The sequence below is a fragment of the Sycon ciliatum genome, chromosome 4, assembly GCF_964019385.1.
Source record: "Sycon ciliatum chromosome 4, ocSycCili1.1, whole genome shotgun sequence".
NCBI classification, from domain to species: domain Eukaryota; kingdom Metazoa; phylum Porifera; class Calcarea; order Leucosolenida; family Sycettidae; genus Sycon; species Sycon ciliatum.
In genome coordinates this window covers 15695823-15711898 of record NC_088646.1, presented here as the reverse complement: position 1 = coordinate 15711898, position 16076 = coordinate 15695823, and the positions used below count along the sequence as shown (strand labels likewise).

At 46.6% G+C, this 16076-nt stretch overlaps 1 protein-coding gene across 1 annotated transcript; it reads right to left on the bottom strand.

The window, feature by feature from the left end:
* Window positions 1-68: 68 nt before the first annotated feature.
* On the bottom strand, window positions 69-15847 carry LOC135814653 (activin receptor type-2A-like). The gene is made up of 8 exons (XM_065327812.1): window positions 15385-15847; window positions 7231-7459; window positions 5667-5953; window positions 4346-4697; window positions 3286-3613; window positions 2875-3019; window positions 2285-2436; window positions 69-1332 (listed from the first exon to the last, which is right to left on the bottom strand). The coding sequence occupies exons 1-8, from the start codon at window positions 15425-15427 to the stop codon at window positions 751-753; spliced, it is 2118 nt and encodes a 705-aa protein (XP_065183884.1). The 5' UTR covers window positions 15428-15847; the 3' UTR covers window positions 69-750.
* Window positions 15848-16076: the final 229 nt, after the last annotated feature.

Genomic DNA, 16076 nt, shown 5'->3' with positions numbered 1-16076 from the left:
AAATGGGTGGTGCGTCTGCTTGGGGAGAGAATGGGCCCAGTCACGCCTCTTACAGCACCATTACAGTATGATTGTTCACATTCGTAAATCACAGAGGACGCTTGAAAGAACTAGGTACTTCAAGGGAAAAGACGGTGTTGAAATGATTCAATATTATAAGATGCCGCATAAAAGCATGTCAAATAATTCTCAAGAACAGCGCTGCTCAATGGAAAATCTTGATGCTTCGAGCCCTACACCAGTTCCAATCGCATGCTTGATTTCATTGAGCAGCATTTTACATTATCATTAGCACAGATTGCACACATTTGGCTGGTTGTAGACCTAGGTGTGTATACCTCAACTAATGTACACTCAAGTGATTACCGTTGGTAAGCAATACATAATTCTAAAGTGCTGTTGGCGGTGCTGTCATAAAAAATATATAAAAATTCACGGTTCGCATCCGCCGTGGGAACGCCACCACCCTCTAGGATCAAAGGCGCAGAGATGCTGTCATACACATTGTCAAACTAAGGGCTACAGCAGTGAGGAGCACAAGCAAGTAGTGCCACATCACATGGGCTATTCCAGCTACATCAGTACATGTGTGACGTTGGATGGGAGATAATGCGGAGGCTATGTGAGCGGCATCATTGAATACGTTTTGTGTGGAGTGGCACACCTGTGCTTGTAGTGCTACACCACACAAAACGCCTCCATTGATGACAACATTGCTGCTGCTGCTGCTCGCATTGGCGCTGTATTTGGTCACTGATAGCCATCAGCACTATTATAGCCCTCGCTGGACCCGTTGATGTTGCTGCTTCGGCCGACAAGACGCCCGGCTGTACTGTAAGCGTAGTCAGAGGTGGAAGAATCCGGTTCAGGCCTGCCTGTGTGAATGCCTATAGTTGGCATGGTCACCACATCTGCTGTGTCCAATGACATGCTGCCATAACTAGCCGAGGACTCCTTCCGGGCCACAAGGATAGCTGGTGGCTTGGCATGTAGTTCTTCTGTGTACTCGGGTGGTTGTAACTCCTGCGGGTACTTTTCTTGTGGCATTAGCCCAACTGTATTTGCTCCAGGAATGGGTGAAATTGCCTTTTCTCCAGGGACAGGTGAACCTGCCTTTTCTCCAGGGATAGGTGCAACTACCTTTGTTGCAGGAGTAGTAGGAGGTGAAGAAGCAGCAATTCCAGCACTCATAGCTTGCTTGATGGCCATTTCTGTCTCCACTTTGGACCGATCGAGTTGGACCATGCGGGTCTTGACGGCGGCAGCTGTCAGCCTTGCACCACAATCCTTCTCCCAGCAATCATTCAGTACATTTGCTAAGACACCCAATTCCTACAATGCAGAACACATGTGCATGTGCGTGCACACACACACACAGGGGGGGGGGGGGGGGGGGGGGGAAGACGTCAACATCTACCAATATGTTCGGCTGGGAGACCCCCAGTGCAGCCAAAGTGAGTACCAGTCCGAGGGTTATGGTGGCTGTGTTGCTAACACTAGATGAAAGGAAACACAGGTAATAGGGAGGTTTGGCTCAACGTAACTACGTACGAAATCCTCTGTCGTACGCGCCAGGGAGGGAGGGCAACTTTCATACGTAAAGCTCTACGGATTTCCGTTGCAAGCGCTTTCCTATGTTCAGTCCTGCGTAGGAGTTTTTGAAATATTTTTCCGCAATTTCCTGATTTACCCATGGCAAAGTTCAAGCCGTACGAAATACAAGGTGCACAGCACGTGGACAACTACTGTACTAGTAAATGGAGAACATGGTCTAGGTTCGTGGGCGCATGCAGCTGACGCATCTCCAACGTAACAAGCTACTACATGTACGAACAACGTGCAGTGACTGGATTCCACAAGACGTATGATCCCCAGTCAGCATGCACCTTCCGACAATCTACAATTGCATGAGCAGTAGCTGATTCTTGCTACTCATAAAGTGTTTCCTCAAAATAATAATTCTGCCATGGCTGTAGATCATGGCATTGCATTGCATGGGGTGGGACAATACAAACATGGCATTGCATTCCATGGGGTGGGACAATACAAACATGGCATTGCATTCCATGGGGTGGGACAATACAAACATGGCATTGCATGGGGTGGGACAATACAAACATGGCATTGCATGGGGTGGGACAATACAAACATGGCATTGCATGGGGTGGGGCAATACAAACATGGCATTGCATGGGGTGGGGCAATACAAACATGGCATTGCATGGGGCGGGGCAATACAAACGTGGCATTGAATTACACAGGGTAGGTACATGGCGTAGCGTACCTTTACTGATCTCATTGCCATCTCCCATCCTCTCGGCAGAGACGGTCGCTTTTCTTGGCGGATGACGAATTCTTCCATAGCTCGAATGGTTGGCTGGTCACCCACATAGGTCCAGTAAGGCAGTTCGTGACGTGATTTGTCCTGGCTGCCATCTGTTTCAATATGCACAGCAGGAATAGTGATAGTATCAAATACTGTGCTTTGCATGTACATGTGAAATTTTCACTACACCTACACGCAATGCTCAGTAACACACATAGTACAACACTGTGCAGCACGTTTACACACATTGTACAACACTGTGCAGCACATCTACACGCAATGCTCAGTAACACACATAGTACAACACTGTGCAACACTGTGCAGCACGTTTACAAGTATATTGTACGTTCAGCCGTACACCATGGGGAATACATGTACTACTTGAAGTAGTACTTCCAGAAGTAGTTACAGCTTATGCTACCGGGTAAGCGAGTAGGTAGTGGCACAGTAGTCATGCAGAAGATATGGGCAGATGTGGGATGAGCACGTGTATCGAATATTCACTGGTTGAGGGTTTATGATCATACATTGGAATAACAGTTGCTTACCCACTGCAAAGTCACAGCATCCAGCACTGATCTCCCACAGCAACAGACCAAGCGAATATATGTCAGCCTCCAGAAACGAGATGTCCTCGTCGAAGTTCATGCAAGAAGCAAGGCACTCTGGTGCCATATAGCGCGGAGTCCCAACCTGCAGCAGGAGCAGCAGCATTTCATTGATGCAGCGTAAGACCAATGATGGATACCAGGTACTGTCTTTACCTCATGAGCAGCTCGCCTTTGCACTAGTCATATCCCCAATTCACTTCGCCTGATCTTGGGCACCCCGTAAGAAGACCTTAGGGTCTGTTGGGAATGCCCAAGTAAAAATAATAAAATACAATTTTCGCTGTCGTACACACACTGAGCCACGGAAGAAATCACACATACTAATGAGTAATGACATAATGTCAGTACCTGGTGTTGCCGCTGTGCTTTGTCCATTTCTGGCACGAACGCAATCGCCAGATTGAAGTCGGCCAGAATACATCTGGGCTGTGGGGTGTCCTTGATGAGTATGTTGGTACTCTTGAGATCGCGGTGTGCAATCTGTGGCTTCAATCCAGAATCATCATGCAAATAGTCTACGCCGTCACTCAGTGACAGCATCAAGTCTGCACACTCATTCCATGACAAGGGATTGTCTTTCAGGTATTTGTACAGAGAGCCTCGCTGGTAGTAATCGGTCACTAGCCATAGCTCCTTGCAGCTACCAGCAGCCAGTCGCTCTTCACCAAACTGGAACCTGGAGAACACATGTACAGGCAGGCCTGTCAGCATCTCCCCACACTATGGAGCCTGGACCACTGATGGTAGTGTGGATGAAATCACACCTGCACGATAGTGGATAAGTTCACCTACAATGGATCCACAATGCGCTCTCTCGTAGCTACGCAACACACACACACTGTTCTATAAACTCTCTCTCTCACACACACACACACACACACACACACACACACACACACACACACACACACACACACACTTGTACACACACACACACACACACTTGTACACACACACACACACACACACACTCTCTCTCTCTCTCTCTCTCTCTCTCTCTCTCTCTCTTTCTCAACAAAGGGAGAGAGTTGAGATTTGTTGAAAGAGTGTGGCAGCTAAAGAAGAGTGTTTCGGTTGACCTAGCGGGCCTAGTGGGTGAAGAAGGTAAATTACTGTACAGGCAGAAAATTTCGTCCAACTCCAAAGAAAGGGAGTTTGTCCGGCTGTAAATTTCGTCCATGGATCATAAGAGTGCATTGAAAAGCTGGACAAATCGACATTCGTCCGGCATTTAATTTAGTCCAAAAGCTCCTTGGACGAAAAAGACGAAATTAAATTCCAGACGAATATTTCTGCTTATACAGTACGTATTTTCTAGCCAGTACTGTGACATACTATGATTTTTCAAGCCAACATGTTCACGCCATAAATTAAAATGTTATCCAAAAACAAGTAGTGTCCCACCGACCTGATGATTGTGGAATGACGCATGTAGCTATTTGACAGCAAGGAACATTCACTGCTCCATCCCGCCTTGTTCTTCTCATTAGTGACCTTGACCACTACCTGCTCCCCGGCATCATCTTGACCCAGGTGTGCCATACCAAAGCGACCTCGAGCAAGGTAACGTATCAGTTTGATATTGCGTGGCTCGCCATACACCATCATCTCAACGGACTCCGGAGCCTGCAGTGTCTTCTTGTACATTGCTCTGCGCTGTTTGTAACGGCAGACCAGAATGACGGCCAGAATGCCACTGAAGATGCCCAGAACGGCGCCAATGCTGATTGCAGCTGGTATAGCAAATGGTGATGACTGATCTGCACACAAGCGCGTATGAGCAAAAAGTAACAAAAATAACTTTTGTCCTATACAAGACACTGCTATGAAAATACATGTACCGATAATACAATACAGTAGCCCAGGATTATGATATCAAACAGTTTTAGAATAACACGCCCGCCCTGAAGTAAAACTTTAGGGACACCATTGCCTTATATGTAAGACTGCACACACAGTGTACCTGCCCTGCGTGAATGCACAAGCAAAGAAGAATATAAACGGAATGGCTGGAATCCTGAAAATAAGACGAGCACCGGCCTCAAGCAAGGATTAATTTGCAAGGAGGATGCGGAAAGGGATCAACTGCCACGAGATGAGCCGACGAAGAAGCTGTGCTTACAAACAAGTTGATGGCACTGACTGCACTTGCACACTGCTGCACAGTACCTGTACAGTTTCTGCACACACAACTATAATAAGTAGTGCACACATGTCCCAGAAGGTCACTCACTGCGCACACACTCAACCGCGAGTGTTCACCATGATACCAAGAGTATACAAGAGTGTGCAACTCCTGATACCCTTTCTATAGGGTTGGCTGACGGCAAAAACTCCCATCAAGTGGTGTAGTGTCCCAGTTGTACGTCTCCAGCCCGTTTTTAGCGAGCAGTGGAGTAATAATAAAAGCACTTCCTTGCAGAATCTCACTGCGCGTATGCAATTCGCTAGCATACTCAAGGCAGATTTTTGGATTGCGCGCACGCTATCCTTAGTTGTACGTAGTGCAAAACGTACCCGAGACACGTGATGCGAGTTTTCGCTGTCGAGACCCCATATGCAGAGTTGCACACTCTTGGGGGCTTTTATACTCTTGGTGACACAAACAGAGTGACCCACAGCAGCCTGGAAAAGGGATCTTGGTGCAACACTTCTTGGGCCCCTTGCAGAAAGATAATAATTGTGTTGCCAGTCTGGTATTCACAAGCAATCTTTCCTTTCTTTCTTACCCACAATATTGACCTCCACTTCAACAGTTGATGAGAATCTTGCACTGCAGTTTGCTCCGATACATGTACACCTCTGATAGAGAAACTGGTCAAAGTGTACCCGACCATCTCTCTCCCAGTCCACCACATCAGTACACGGAGTCTTGTTGAAGAGATCTTCACACCTCTCTACCGATGCATGGACTTTGAAGTACTCGTAAGTCGAGCAGTTGATGATGTGCGACGGCTCCAGTACTACCTGGAAGCGTCCATCAGCATGGCGCTTGACACCCCAACCAAGCCGGCAGCTGAAAGCACAGGTTGGAGAATGCAAGCACAACAGAACAGAACAGTTGTATGCCGAAAAGCAGAAAATTACGTTCAAATGACTTCGTCCAACTCCGAAGAATGCCAGTCGGCTGGTTGGAATTTTCGTCAATGGTTGTTGAAAAGTCTACTGAAAAGCTAGACACTCGGATGGTGAGCCAATTAAATTATGGTGAAAAAGGAAAAGGACAAAATGCTACGAGTTATGACTAATTGTCCACCAACGTAACCAGATCTTATACAGTCAGCGAGTGCGACAAAATGGCACAAAACTGACTAGGAGTACTGAGACATTCGGCGACCTGACACCTAGCTCCAACACTTCTCCAAGGCGCAAACCAACAACCTTCCAACTTGGAAGGCTCAGGTTCGGAAAGGTCCAAGAGGAGAAGGAAAGCGCAACGAAGAAGAGCTTTCGTTGCGCACGAGCTACGCCCCACGGCAACAAAGAATGCCGAAAGTTACTGGATGATGACGAAACTAGTAAGACTATTGGACATACCGGCCTTACTACAACTCGACGACGCAACACAAAAGACCACCCAACTTGGGAGTTGGAAGGCTGCTGGTTTGCGCCTTGGAGAAGTGTTGGAGCTAGGTGTCAAGTCGCCGAATGTCTCAGTACTCCTTGTCAGTTTTGTGCCATTTTGTCACACTCGCTGACTGTATTAGATCTGGTTACGTTAGTGGACAGTTAGTCATAACTCGTAACATTTTGTCCTTATCCTTTTTCACCAAAATCTAGACAATAAGACATTTAGACCGGCAACAAATTTCTAAAATGTGGGTTAAAGTTACAGTCACGTACTGTATTCTACCCAGGCTTTCGATCAGGTCATGCACCACCCACTCAAACATAACAGGGTCAAAATACGACAGGACTAATTTTGTGGCGGCAGAACAGCAAAAAAGAGATTCAGGGAGAGAAGTGAAGAGAGAGAGAGAGAGAGAGAGAGAGAGAGAGAGAGAGAGGGGGGGGGGGGGGGGGTAGAAGATACGCATTTGCATGTGCATACCATGGTTGAGCAGCCATAACTCCATTGTTGCATAATCACTACGTTGTGCAGTAGTTGCAAGCTATGAAGATAAGCATAGTATACGATACCGAGTGGAATCATCAACCATTGCGGCCTATTGTTCACCGAGACAGAGATGAAGCGGCACGGTAGACACGTGTATGTAACCATTGCCCATTGTTCACCGAGACAGAGAGATGGAGCGGCACGGTAGACACGTGTATGGTGTATGGTGTACTTACTGAATTCCAGGACAGGTTTCATAAAGAGTTGGTGTGAACGAACACCTGATGTGACCGCTTCCACTTGATGTCTTATGATCTTCTAAGACGCAGTTGTCTGTGATGTCCATCTCGTTCAGTATCCTTGGACATACAGTCTCTGTGCCTTCGGGAACCAGGTCATCTGTGATCAAACAGCCACCACTGACACCAGTACCTGCGAGTGTCACTAAAACAAGAGCTGTAGCAGCTGTGTAACACACACATCGATACACAAACACACATAGCAGTGATAGAATCAGTGCTCACAAGACTGTCTAGTTTTAATCACACACGTCACTGCTGTAGAACCAAACATTTAACATCATTCAAGCTTAACGATCTCCGGATTTTTTGTTAGTTAGCAATGCTCACACCAATCAGTGGTCGACACTGGGCCAAATGGCTAGCCAACACCACATCATCGTAACTCATTGTGGGAGAAGCACTCACTCTGTAGATGTGTACGTGTTCATGAACTACAATGTAACTAGGACGTTGTGTGATAGTGACAGTCAGAGACACTACATTGGTGTCAGAAGTCTTCGCATTCCCCGCGACCTTCCGCTCGCATTTGTCGTCCCCCGATAGTTCCTTTCGTATTCTACTCTCGTGTGTTCACTCCTCTTTGTATCCGTCCCTATGGCTCAACAGCAACAACAAGCCCAACAGCCACAGGCACAGGCTGCACCTGCTCCCGCTCCGGCTGCTCCCGCACAACGCGCTCCGGTTCCCCGTCAGTGGGCCACGCCCGAAAAGTTCAACGGTGGTGTTCAGGACCGATGGGAGTCCTGGTGGCTCCAGTTCGAGCAGGTCGCGCTCGTGAATGCCTGGACACCGCAGGAAACAGTGCAGTTCCTGCCGCTGGCCCTGAAAGGTGAAGCGTTACTATACTATCATTCGCTGCCCCAGGGTACCCGCCAAGGTCAACTTGCGCCACTGGCCCAGGCGCTGCAAGCCCGCTTTGCGCCACCGCAGCGAGGTGACCTTCACTGTGCAGAGTTCCAGGCCCGCCGACAACGCCAGAAAGAAAGTCTAGGCGAGTACTGCGAGGCGGTGAAGGAAGCCGCACGGCTCGCCTACCCGAATATGCAGGCCGTCGACCGCGACATGCGACCGCGACATGCTCGCCAAGGACTCGAGGGCAATGCGGGTCCGCATCAAGGAGCTCAATGCGGCCACCCTTGATGATGCTCTCCAGGCTGCGCCGCTGCATCATGATGTGCGGGTGATCACTCTTACAACGAAGACCTTTATATACAGCACTGGTGAGGAGATTCCAAATGTACACATTTTCGAAGGAATAGATGCTGAACACGGAGCTTCGGAAGAAGGCCATGAACGACTTTGAGAAGGACTTCTTCAAATTGATGAACAACGCTGTGTTTGGGAAGACCATGGAGAATGTAAGAAGAAGGATCTCCATTAGACTACTCCGTGCAGAAGAAGAAGAAGATGCCATCCTCACAGCTGTGGCTAAGTCCACGTACGTCCGCCATGTCCTGTTGGACAACGGACTTGTGGGTGTTGAGAACAGAAAGCTGACGGTCCACCTCAACAAGCCAGTGTATGTTGGTATGAGCATACTGGAGCTCAGCAAGGAGCTCATGTACAGCTTCTATTATGACGAGCTCCAGCCACGCTACATATTCCTGCTATGCAACGCTCCGCGCTCAACATGATCTCTGTCAGTGGTTCACCTATCACCGTACACAGCCAGTGTGACCTCACGTTCTCCTTCAATAGCGTCCTCAAGCTCAAACATTCTGTTCTCATCGCCGATATTCAACCGGAAGTAGTACTTGGTCTCGACTTTCTCACAACACATAGTGGTATCGTGAATGCGTCTAAGTCCACCCTGTCGATAGGTGATGTCTCCATCTCAGCCACGTCTACACCTCCAGTCCGCTCCGTAAGTCCCCTCCCACTGCTGACAACTCAGTCCACCTCACTGCTGCATGTACGATCCCTCCATTCTCTCAGCTGAATGTACCCTGTCGCCTCGCCGACAGTCCCGACCATTGCAGTACAGACCGTCCGCTAGTAGTGGAATCTGCCAAGTCCTGTATGAATAAGTATGATGTAGTATTTGCCACTGCTGCCGTCATCCCGATAAGATTATACCACTCCGCGTACTGAATACGCAGTCAACACCACGCTGCCTTCCCAAAGGTACCCTAGTTGCAACAACCAGTCCATGTGCCCATACTTATTGTACCATGAACAGCCTGGGCTGCTAGTCATGTACTAACTACAGTAGTCTAAGAGACTGAACGAGGTTATTATTCCACTTACATAGAGGCAATATGCTTTGGTTCTGCAAGAGTGCTCAATGCCTAATTCAGGCAGAGCGGCGTACACAAAGGCACACAATGAAAACCTTGGCAAATTAATTAATTGTCTGATGATTGGTTCAGCCATGAAACTCTAGTCACAACGGAATTAATTTGCCAAGGTTTTCATTGTGTGCCTTTGTGTATTCCCCTTACATAGAAATTGACAGAGCAGTTTTTTTCCAAACAAGGTTATGATGATCTGTGTGTGTGTGTGTGAGTTGCATTGGGACAAGTAGAATGCATTATACTTGTATGCCCTTTTAGTGGGTAGTTTTGTGGTTTGTGTGCAGAGAGAATTGGAGAAATGTGCTCTTTTTGTGAACTTCTTCCTTATTGGCCCACGGTAGCTTATGGAGCTACTTAGGGGCTTCGAGAGCCATTTTTCGGTACTACGAGTTGCATCTAGGGTTTCTAATAGGGTTCAGCCAGCTGTGGACAAAGGAAAATTCAAAATTGCACCCGGATCAAAGCATACTCCAATTCTCTCTGCTCACAAACCACACAACTACCAATTGATTAAAAGGGCATACCGGTATAATGCGCTCTACTTGTCACAATGCAACTCAAATTGGTAAAGATTGTCTTGGCCTTGTCAAGTTGAAAAAACCCTGCTTGGTCCATTTCTATGCAAGGGAAATAATCACCTCGTTCTCAAATAGTCCATGGCAGGTCGGGCCTAATGGCTTGTTAGTGCCCTCCAAGTTAGCGCTCGGGCTAACCTGGAGGGCACTACTTCAAGTCCTGCAAGTCAGCTGGTGGTGGTAGGCATATTTTCTGAGTACTAGTAGATGATTTACCACTGCTTGGTCAGCTTGGTTGCGACCGAATTAATTTATCTGCTTCACAAGAACGAGTCTCCAGAAGCGATCGAGTCGAGCAGGAAGACGACTTTCGAATTTCGCCGAGCGAGCGCTGATGACGTAACGAGGGATTAGCTTGCCAGTGGAAATGCACCTGCGCACATACATTTCACACACTTTTTGGCCAATTTTCAATTGAAGAGGAGGTTGTTTGCTATGTTCTCCCAACGTCGTGAGCGATCCCGTCTTCTATACCCTTCCAGGTACCCTGAAGGTCCTCCAGAGGAGAATTTATCTCCAGCAAAGCGTTGTTGATCCGCTAAATTCGTCTCGAGACATATTCACCCAGTGCAGTGCTGATAAATGTAGAATGTTGAATCTGTGATAATTGTCGACGATGGAGAGAGAGGCTGATAGCTGCTGTCGCAGGGAGAGTGAAGCTGCTGGAAGTAACGGGGAGCTTGTTAGCATCACATGAGCATCCAGACTTCAAAGCAGCTTGACGGAATCGGGGAGTACTGACTATTTGTCTCGCCCTCAGCTTAGTGAATTTTATGACCAGAAAATTATTCGATCAGGATCCCTTCTACAAGATGTGTAGTACAGGTGATTTCTGAACTTGACGATATGGAGACCGACCAGTAGACTTACCAACAACGTGTACCTGCAGGAAATTCACCCAAGGCTATTGCTATCCTCTTCAGTGGCTGTTGTTTTTTAGTAAAAATATGTTCACTTCTCTCAACATACTCCTTCATGGCAGCAAGAAGGTGCGCTATGGAATTCAACGCCACAATCTTCGCCCAGCTGTGGATTAAGCATGGTCAAGTCATGACAGTACATATACTTGAAACAGATGAGAAATTGAAGTTCATTTGTGATGGGAAGTTTGACAGCCCCAGTGACCGAGTCAAGCGTTGTCTTTTGCCGTGGCACGAATTGCTGAAGAATCCGAGATCTTCGATTGAAAATTGGCCAACACGTGTGTGAAATGTATGTGCGCAGGTGCATTTCCACTGACAAGCTAATCCCTCATTACGTCATCAGCGCTCGCTCGGCGAAATTCAAAAGTCGTCTTCCTGCTCGACTCGATCGCTTCTGGAGACTCGTTCTTGTTCGAGGGTCTTCTCTTTCACCTACCTTCGTCTTGGCATCGAAAACTCGGCGTCAAATGAAGCCGGAGTGCCCCCTTTTAAAAACCTCTATTCTGTGCATTCTAATGCGGTGCTACAGTCAAATTTCACTGGCCAGAACTGTCGACCTTCAATACCGTAAAATTCCGTTAATAAGCCCCGGGCGTATACTTTGCAGAGCGTCAAAAACCGGGCGGATATTCGGGCATGGGCTTATTTTAGGGCATGGGCGTTATTTCGGACGCAATCTGCAGAAGATCAATCTATCAGCAACCCACTAGTTTCAGTGAACCACCATTCATACTAAGCGTGGTACAGGCACATCAAACCACAGCTGGAAATTTGGTCGTAATTAAGAATGCAGCGATAAATTACAGATTTGATAGGTAAACCACTTGCTATGGTAAGTACAAGGCACAACACTTTACGCCCTGGGCTTATTTCGGGCATGGGCGCTAAAACGGACTTGAAGTGTTCATATCGGACATGGGCGTTATTTAGGGTGGGCTTATTTACGGAATTTTACGGTACTCCCTTTTGCATCTTCTCATTGGGCATCTTTGCCTATTCGGCTTACGTACAGCAATGCAAAATACATAAAATAAATAAATTAAAAACAGCAAGAACAACAGCAATGACAGCGACAGCAGCAACTGCAGAAATGAACAAGTTTCAGTGCCCTGACTCAGGGTGAAAGTGACAGTCATTTTTTGGACTCCCTTTTGTAAAAAGGCTTTAAAAAAGGCCCTTGGTGGGACATCACTGATTGGTTGTCTCCTAGACGCCTCATTCTAAGCAATTTAAAAAATGTGCAAAAACTTACCTGATGCCAAAGCCATGCATATTGTTGGGATTACGGCGCTCTCTCAACAACACGGAAAGTTCGCGCCTATCAACATGTCAGTGGAAGCACACACTGCATTTCTGAAGACCGATCTTTTTGGATATTATTATTATTATTATTATTTTGTTTTACATCGGAAGCTCAACAGTGCAGCTGCACAAATATGAAGAGGCCGATGGGACCAAAAAAATAAAATAAAAAAATAAAATAAAAAAATATATAAACAATGTATATACATCAGTGTAAATGTTCTATAAGGCCATCATTTTTTATAGCTATGTTTCGCGTCGTCCGCACGCATACGTTTTGATTTTTTTCGGAAAAAATAAAAAATCGAACATGCACAGTGAGTGTATGATCGTGCGAGTCATCAGTGTGGACAGGTTGCATACGGCGAAGCTGGGATTCAGAAATGGCCTCTAGCCTAGGCCAGCGTTGGTAAATCGTTTGTTCGGCATCTGGGAGCAATATTCTATGAGCTTACACCAGACCGCATTGATCGCCTAAGCTGAGAGGATGCGTCGTTCCGGAGCTCTTTGCACCGCTGCTTAAGTCTGAGTACAATATTCCAGCGAAGCATAGGCACCATGACCAACAGTTGCCTCCTCTGTCCAAAGTGAATATTTACTCATGCTGATAACCCAGATGTTGTGCTTCGATGTACGATTTTTCTTTCGAATGTACACCATGCACGAGCTATTGTGCTATGTACAGTGCATACCAGGGAGTACAGTCAACTTCGCCAATAACGACATTCGGCGGGGCAACAGAAAAGTGTCCTTATTCACGAAGTGTCCTTATAACCGAAGTCCCATTTGAATGTATGTGAACCCATATTTTGTGTAGTATGACATGCATATCAAAATCAAGCTCTTTTCTTGCTCTATGTCAATGTGTACTTTATTTTCATATTGCAGTTGAAAGGAACTAAAAATTCAATATGCAAGGGAAATCAATTGAAAAATATGCCTTTTTGAGCCATCTACAGGGCCAGAGACATGTACATGTATGATGATTTCTGTACAATCATGTACAACTACATGTACATTGTATACATATAGGTGTGCTGGTAAATAGGCCTTGACGGATTATGCTAGCATAATTTTTCGCATAATTCCTACCAAAATCGAATAATCGCATAATTCGAGGCAAATTGCATACGAATCGCATAAATCCGCCTGTTCGCATCAAATTCCATACAGCTGTACATGTTCTACAAGTACAAGTACAAGTAGATGCACCAGGAAGTCGTAGGTTTTCGACTCCCTTGGTAACATGTCCAGTCCACTACAATCAATGACGGTCGTAGCTAGCGCTAGGTCACACGGTGCGTTGACCCCGTTGAGCTTTTGCTACTACAGTACAGCGCCCTCTACAAAAAAATTCCGCAGTTATTCTGCACAGAACCATCATACATTAGCAGCATATGTGAGCATAATGCGGCATAATTATGATAACTTTTAGCATAAAAATAGCATAATTTTGCAATTTTTTCAGCAATGCGAAAAGCATAATTTAACGAAAATATTAGCATAATCCGTCAAGGCCTACTGGTAAATCCAACAATTTTGAAGCCAACATAAAAAAGGAAGAAAAAGCCCCCCTTGGCTGCATTTTCTTGCATGTGTGCCTTTATAATAATAATATCCATCACCATAGGTTCTGGTACTTCTGCATGACAGGTACATGTACTTGACTGACAGGTACTTGAAATAGCTGTCAAAAGCCCAGAAAGTCGTTATTCAAGCAGTGAATATGACCTCGGGGCACTAAAAGCATGTCGCTATACGCGAATTGTCGTTATTCAGATAGTCGTTATATCCGAAGTTAAATGTATACAGTTAGATGGGACTTTGCTCTGGGCATGGAAATTCGGTCGTTATTCGCGAATTGTCGTTATATCCGAAGTCGTTATTAGCGAAGTTGACTGTAGTACAATATTGTACTACTCCCTGGTGCATACACCTCTGATGAGCCTTTTTATTATTTTGCAATTTTTTATTTTTTTCCACCTCTCGCATATGATTCTGGAAGTTGAACTGACGCGAAACAAAGAAATAAAAAATGATGGCCTAATAAGTAGTCGCCTTGGATTTCTGTTTTCTGCACCATCCTCAATGCCTGTGCTGCTGTAGTGGCTAGAGCGTTACGGCACAACACTGTCAACAGGAACAACCTTAGGACGAGCTAAATTTGTCAACCTTAGGAATTCAGCTAAATAAATTTTTATTCGCCCTCCAGCTGTTCCTCTTAGCTTAGTTGTATCCCTCACATCAACATCGTGCACACCACAAGCGCACAGTGATGATACAAGCAGAGAGTGCTCGAACGGCTAGAGGCCAAGAAGGCAGAAGGCACACCGAAACTGAGTGCGGAAGAAACGTATCTAACTGTCCTAAACATGGCGGCCACAGCCGCAGCTGGTGACGTCCCTGGAGGCTGCGCGGGCCGCACCTGTCACTGTACCAATCCAGGACTGGATAGTTGTTGCCCGTCACAGGAAAACTACACTTCCACAATGCGACAAACCAGAGACAAGCTATGACTTGGTACTACCAGTACATAATGAAGCTAGGGCCTTCTAGTTAGTTAGTTGGGGATTATCGCCCTGCTATCAAGTGCCAGTCCTGGTCTTGACCACATCCATTCTATTTCAACCATAGCACGTGCTCTACGCGTTGTTGGATAGCCAGACAACAGATACACGAAGGTACAAAGAAGCAAAACGCTTCCCGAAAACCATGCATCATCATCCTTTACTGAGAGTCTGGCCAAACGGTTAGACGCCGAGAAGGCAGAAATACCTCTCTAATGTTACCTGGCGAAGTAAATAAAATAAAGCAGACAAACAAACACCCAATGTCGCTGTTACGCAAGAAGTGAAAGTATAAAGAACAGCTGACCAGGTACCCGGGTCTGCAGAAAGCACCAAAAATAGTGACGCCACAGTAAAACAATTTTAGAGCTGCTCATACTACTAGTTTTCTTGGTGAAAAAGCTAAGCGAAGTGGCTGACATCTTACCTGCTAACGCTAAGCATGCCTTCACTTCACTCCTCGCAGCCATGACGGCACGTGAAGCAGCGAGGGGACAACCGTGCAGAAGCTGCTCCTCTGTGAGTTCACTTCAGCAAGCACGCTTCATGCGAGTTCTGTCTTGCACGAGAGCAGGACAAACTAACTTCTTCCAGAGAGGGATCGTATCGGCAGAGCAATAGCTAATATCCAACAGGAAAGGCGGGAGCTTTCGGTTGTCGCCTGTGCAACTGCCAAAAATTCTTCACTCCTGGCAATGGGGTGAAAACCTAGCGCCTTCAAACCAGAGCCGCAAAGAGCGGCCTTCCACGAGCTAACGCTGGTGACTGGTGTTCTGTTCACAAATCTACGAGTCGACCACAGACACAGAGCGTAGGCATCACTTCAGCAGTTCAGGCCTTTCATGGTTTCATGGTGCAGTATCCCACTGACACTGTCTGTTGTCGTTACCAAAGCGCCGGCTGAGTGATAGTGAGTAAAAAGAGAACACTCGGCGCGGACCGACTGCGTGCCACAGCATGTACAGACAGTACGAGTACTGATCTGAGTCCAGTAGATCTACATCGCACCAGAAGCGTCTCATTACCTGATTACATCTGCAGTGCATGCAGTTTTATTCTGTCTAGCCCGCGTGCACGTGACACCAGTTGTGCCGGTGACAATGCTGTAGCCTGAACTGC

Bases quoted from the DNA above. Each gene is read 5' to 3' on its own strand.
- LOC135814653 (XM_065327812.1), bottom strand. From the start codon at position 15,427: ATGGCTGCGAGGAGTGAAGTGAAGGCATGCTTAGCGTTAGCAG. The intron at 4,698-5,666 runs GTAAGAAAGAAA...GCTTGTGTGCAG, and splicing joins AGTGGAGGTCAATATTGTGG to ATCAGTCATCACCATTTGCT. The intron at 1,333-2,284 runs GTACGCTACGCC...TCTGCATTGTAG, and splicing joins TGGCAATGAGATCAGTAAAG to GAATTGGGTGTCTTAGCAAA.